The sequence below is a fragment of the Neophocaena asiaeorientalis genome, unplaced genomic scaffold, assembly GCF_003031525.2.
Source record: "Neophocaena asiaeorientalis asiaeorientalis breed wild unplaced genomic scaffold, Neophocaena_asiaeorientalis_V1.1 scaffold78, whole genome shotgun sequence".
NCBI classification, from domain to species: domain Eukaryota; kingdom Metazoa; phylum Chordata; class Mammalia; order Artiodactyla; family Phocoenidae; genus Neophocaena; species Neophocaena asiaeorientalis.
The window spans coordinates 6,905,175-6,910,724 of NW_020175018.1; the positions used below are offsets into that span (position 1 = coordinate 6,905,175).

General features: G+C 57.3%; 1 protein-coding gene across 5 annotated transcripts in view; it reads right to left on the minus strand.

Annotated features, from left to right (window-relative positions):
• Nucleotides 1-6: 6 nt before the first annotated feature.
• The window catches only part of PHF19 (PHD finger protein 19), a 42,024-nt gene continuing 36,480 nt past the window's right edge, over nucleotides 7-5,550 (minus strand). For all 5 annotated transcript variants that reach the window (XM_024762760.1, XM_024762761.1, XM_024762762.1 and 2 more), the window contains 4 exons: nucleotides 5,397-5,484; nucleotides 4,547-4,632; nucleotides 3,468-3,563; nucleotides 7-2,298 (listed from right to left, as the gene is read on the minus strand). In XM_024762760.1, coding sequence (XP_024618528.1) covers nucleotides 1,956-2,298; nucleotides 3,468-3,563; nucleotides 4,547-4,632; nucleotides 5,397-5,484 — 613 coding nt within the window. In that variant the 3' untranslated portion in view covers nucleotides 7-1,955. The remainder of the gene's footprint in view (nucleotides 2,299-3,467; nucleotides 3,564-4,546; nucleotides 4,633-5,396; nucleotides 5,485-5,550) is intronic.

Sequence of the window (5,550 nt, forward strand, 5' to 3'; positions counted from 1 at the left end):
CTCCTCTTCAAGGCCAGAGCCTCTGGAGCTGGGGTAGAGGAGGTGCAGGTACACTGACAGGCTGTGTTCATCCTGCACTTTCTCGGAAGCCTGGAAGGCAGGCCTGGGAGGCTGCTGTGTTCTCTGGAGCCAGGCAGGAGGCATCCGGTTAGGCCTGGCCCCGTACTTCAGGCGGTTGGGGGCTGCCTTCTCAGCTCCCCTTCCACCTGGCCCCAGTTGCGGGCTTCAGTGGCAGCAGCTGGGGAGCTGAGAAGGGAGAGAACTGGGCCCGACCAGCTTGTTCCTGCCTGGACCATGCTGGGAAGCAGAAGGAAGTGTGGGCTGTGTACAGGAGGTGAGGTCCCAGTTGAAAGGCACTGTTGGGGCTGAGGTTTGAGGCAAGGGGCATCTGAACTCTCTCAGGGACCCCGCCGAATGCCCACAGATGGGGGGAGTCAGCCTAATGGAAAAACCAGCTCCAGGCCTGCTGCTCTCAGCTCATTGTTCACCCCCCTTCACGCTGCAGCCGGCAGCCTCCAAAACCCAGCCGAGCTGGAGGCCACAGCAGCAGTTGGCAAGGATGGTCCCCCTCAGGTAACACCCCTCGCCCCAGTCAAGGCACTTCTTTCCAATCAAGTGAGTCAGTTTCTAATACCTCTGGAAGCAGCAAAAATGAGGGGTCTCCTCCCCCTCCCATTTTTGGTCTCCCTCCAGGTGGGTCTGAGTTTTAATGTTGGTTCTAAGAACTCTATGTATATTCCCACTGACAAAGGCTTCCCTTTGAGGGGACTTAATGACTCAGGCCCTTTAAAAAAATCCCAGCGTGCCCCAAAAGTGATTGTCAATTTCAGAACGGGGCAGGGGATAAGGAAGAGGGTATGATTCCCCCGTGCCTCCCTCTAGGGTCGCGGCTGGTTCACGGGCAGGTGCTGGATGTTCACATTGAGTTGCAGCACGTGGCCCCCAGAAGAGGCCCAAGGAAAAGCCAAGGGCAGGAGCCACGCTGGCACCCTAAGGAACGTGTGGCTGTGTGTGTGTGTGTGTGTGTGTACACCTGGAGGCCGGGGCCCATGTGTGCCTGGAGGTGAAAGCACACATGCAGATGGAAGCTTCTGTGTGGGGGGGTGAGTCTGGGGGTGGGAGGCAGAGGAGACAGTCTGAGGTGTAGCAGGACACGGCTTCCTTTCCTCCAGCCTCAGGTTTGCGAGGCCAGGCCCAGCTCCATGGTAACAGAGAGGGATATGGCCAGGGGAGGGAACATGGGTCTCAGAAGCTGACGCCTGCAGCCTGCACTCGGCCTTAATAACTGGGGTCTGGTGCTGGTGCCTTCGGAAGCAGAGGCCGAGTCTCCTCACGCCTCAGATCCTGAGGGTCCCAGGGCCTCTGCCACACAGGCTTTCCAGAGGCATTCTCTCTCCCACCCTCACCACCTCTTCCCAAGGGCAGAAGGAGAGGCAGGAAAGTGAGAGGGAAAGGCTCCTCAAGGCATCCTCTTACCCACCTTCACCCGGTCTTTCTCAAAGGTTTCTGTTCTCATGATGTGGTCCCTGGGATGGGTCAGGTGTAAGGATGTCCAGTGGAGGGTTGGGTGTGTAAACACACACACCCAAAAGGGGAAGGAAAGGTAAAGGGACGCACTGGGGACAAAGACTCGGGCCTCAGGAACAGCCCACAGAGCCAGCAGGACGCTAATTCAGAGGAACAGGTAAACAGTTTGAGGGAGTGTGTGGAGACACTGAGAAGTAGCCAGCGGGACCTCAGAGACACAGGCAAAGAGGTGGTGAGCCTGAGGGGGCCGGAGAGCAGAACAGGCACAGTGGAGGCACAGCCCTGGCGGGCAGGCAGGGCTCTGGCCAGGCACTTGCAGCTCCGTCTTGCTTCCCTCCCCCACCCCAGCCTGGAGAGAACTGGGGAGCCTGTGGCTTCCGCTGTCTCTCCTTTGGTTTCCAGGACTGCTGGCATCCTTTAGGGGCTGGTCAGTAAGGGGTAGTCCCTTCCCACTCCACCAGGTACTGAACCTTGCCCTCAGGCGTGACCCTCCGAGCCAGCACCTGGTACTTCTCCCCACAGGCTAACCGCCCGGCTGCGCCAAAATAGTTGGTGATGGATGACTTGAGGTGGGACAAGGACGAGTCATCTTCACTGATGCTCTCGAACGTGTGGCTGTCGATGCCCTCGTCGGGCCGCTCAGGGCCTGAGGCCCCCTCTGCGCTGCTGTCGGAGGGGCAGCGTCCACCCAGCTCGGCCGCCCGCCGCTTTGCCCGCAGTGGCATGTACGCTTTGGCTGCCAGCTTCCTCTTGCGGCTGCCCACTGTCCGTCTGTATCGGAAGGGGAGGAGGACGACGACGGGAATGAAACGGGATTATCCCACCAAGTCCCTGTCCCTGAGCACTCCGGGCACCAGGCCCTGGGCACCGATGATCCCCCTGGATCCCTACCACAGCCCTGAGGAGGCTCCAGAGGAGAAACCACCAGCCGGGGAGTGGCAGAGCCCGGATTCAAACCTAGGTGTGTCCAGCTCTAAAACCGTGTTTCTTATGCTGAGGAGCTCAGTGTGGCCTGAGTCCAGGAGCACCATCCTGGTGCTTCCTGCAGCCGTGCAGTGCAGAGGCCCTGCTTACTCTGCCTAGTCGGTCACCTGGACTCACTGTAGCCGGAGGCGTCACGCAGGGGTAGGGATGGGGAGGCAGACATGTGTCCCCTCTCCTCCCCTCTCCCCTCCACAGGGGCAGAAAGAGGCGGAGCGGGGGAAAGAAACACACAAAAGAAGAGGTACACAGTCACAGATACTTAGGAACAAACCAAGACCCAAAGAGCTAGTGAGAACCGAAGAGAGAAAAGAAAATACAGAGGCAACAGCAGAGAAAGAGATGTTTGGAGACAAGACATTCAATGGGCATTACATCGATGCTTTAAATTCTACTTTTTGCAAGGGCCTCAAGTATCCTAAATAGTTAAAAGAGCCTCAGTTAAAAAGTTGTCTGTGTGCTTTGCAGCACCACCCTCCCTTTGCTGCTGAGGACCAGCTGTTGCCAAGCAGGCTGTACCCTTAGCTAGGCCTCCAGGGATTTCTGTGCCCTCTCCTAGTCCTTATACTTTGCAGGATGCCATTTCCCCTCTCCCAGGCTCTTTTCCTTAAAGACCCACAAGACAGACACCAGGTTCAGACAGCCAAGAACCAGGGTCAGGGGACCCTGCCGTCAGAGGCACAGACATTGCAAAATCATGGCAAGCAGAGGCCAAGAACCCCAGAATGGAAGAACCCTGGATCTGAAACTGCCCAGCAAGAGGTATCACATAACCTGTAGCCGGCTAAGAGGAGCAGCCCGAATGCCCATAACTCAGAACCGGAGGGTCCCAGACCCTCACGCACTTGAGGGCAGCCAGGTCCTGAGACCCAGATGCACAGTGAGCCACACATCCCAAAGGGGGCTGGGGGTTCTGGGGGGAGCGATGGAACTTGAATCCATCGTGCTGGGAAGCTAACCTGGAGTCGTAGGAAAGGCTGGTGGAAGCGGAGCCAGAGGTGCTGGCAGCATCGGTGGAGTCCACGTCCGAGAAGAAGGTCTGGCCTGAGCTGGCGCTAAGAGGGAGGAGAGGGTGAGCCAGCCGCTGATCCTCAGCGCCCCTTGGGACCTCCCCGTCGTCTCCTGGTCCCTCTCACATGCATCCTTCGTCCCAGCCGAAGCCACCTTCCCACTGAGCTTCCCGCCACCACAGCTGCAGTGGCACCTCCTCTCTCCTGAACATTTCCTACCCATCCAGCCTTCAGAGTCCAAGGAGTCACAAAAGCCTTCCCTGACCACCCTCCCCTGGCATTGACATAAGCACTGTGACCGTCATTAGAGATGATAATCACCATGACCCCAGACACTCGTGCAACACCTTACAGGCCGGGAGTGCTTTCGTGTACAGGATTTTGAGTCTCATAACAACCACGCAGGAACAGGTGAGGAGGTTCAGAGAGGTTAAAGAATTTTGCTAACGTTACACAGATGGCAATTGGTAAGTAGGGGCTGGAGCCCAGGCCTGACTGACTGAAGCCCTTGCTCTCTCCTCCATGCCCACAGGAAAGCACGAAACGACCTTTAATAGTTCTGGAAATAAAACGATGGATGCAGCCCCTCCCCTTGGGTGTACCAAGCACGAGGCTCTGGGGGAGTACACAAGGAGCATCCGCCACAGCCTGGGGAGGGTTAGGGAAGGCTCCCTGGAGGAACGTGAATGTGGGGTGATCACAGCAATTTTGGTGTCAGGCGTGAGGCAAGGAGAAGTGGGAGAGGTAGGGAGGGCCGGACTAGGCAGGCCTTGAGCGCTGCCCTGCGGAGCTGTCCCCGGGAGCCCTGCAGGCTTACAGCATGGGTGTTAGGCTGCCCTAATGCAGACAGACCTTTCAGGCAGCCTTCTGCAATGCAGACCCTTTAACTCAGTGACCCCAAGGGAGCTTCCCTTCCCTCCAAAGGCTCTCTGCTTCACATCTTCCATAGCTAGAGGAATGGTGGTCTCCCTGCTTGGTTCCATCCCAGTCTCCAGAGCAGACCTCTCTGCCGGGTCCCTCATTGTTACCTTTTTAAACTCTGTATCTCATCCAGCGTGAAGTCAAATATGCTGGCTAGGTGGTGGTTGGTGCTCCAGGCCGAGGTAAAGTCACTCTGTGGACACAGGAAGGAGGGGCGGTCAGCCGGCAAGCATCACTTCCACCTTTCACAGCACCCTCCTCCCCGCTGAGGGCCGCACAGGCTGCACGGGGCCAGCTGGCCTTCTGAGGGTCAGACTTGTCCCTTCCTCTTTTTTCCAGTCCTGATCAGGGAGCCAGGTCATGTCAGTTCTAGTCCTGGCTTTGTCTCTGGCCGGTTGTCTGACTGTTCCATCTCTGGGCTTGAGTTACCTCAACTGCAAAAGGTGGGTAATAACCCCTTCTGAGCTTCACTCTTAAGAGGTGTCAGGGAGCGTGGCAGAATGGAATGACAGATGTGAAGGTGCCTTATAAATGGTCCATTGGAGACACGGCTAATGTTACTGCCCACAGCGAGGGCTTCAGTGAGGATGCAGGGCTACTGAAGAAGGCAAGAATGCTCTGGAGCCCTGGTTCTGGGCTGGGCTCTGCCACTGCCTGAGGTGTGACCTCAGGAGGGCCACTGCCCTCCTGGGCCCTGAGTTTCCCCACCTGGACAGTGGAGGCAAGGATATTACCTGCCCTTGCCCAGCCCCGCTCTGGGTTCTTGGGAGAACTTGGGGAGATGAAGGAGGAGTCTCGCAGTGCCTGGCCCTTCCTTGTTCAACCAGCTGTAAAAGGATCCTTTCGGGGACGTGGGAGAGTCCCCTGGGCCTGGGGGACTTAGTTTTCTGCACAGGAATCCCTAGTATGTGCTGACCCTGAGTGTGAAAGTGGAGAGTGAGAAAACGAGAAACTAACACTGGGGATAGCATCTTCCAGCAAAAACTTTGATCTTTTTCTTCTATAAACTCGCCTTTTCTGCTGCTGGAAATCATGAGGCAACAAACTGTGGAGACAGAAAAGGGAAAGGGTGGCCCAGTCAGAGCCTGAAGGCCCAGGGGGTGGCCCCGGG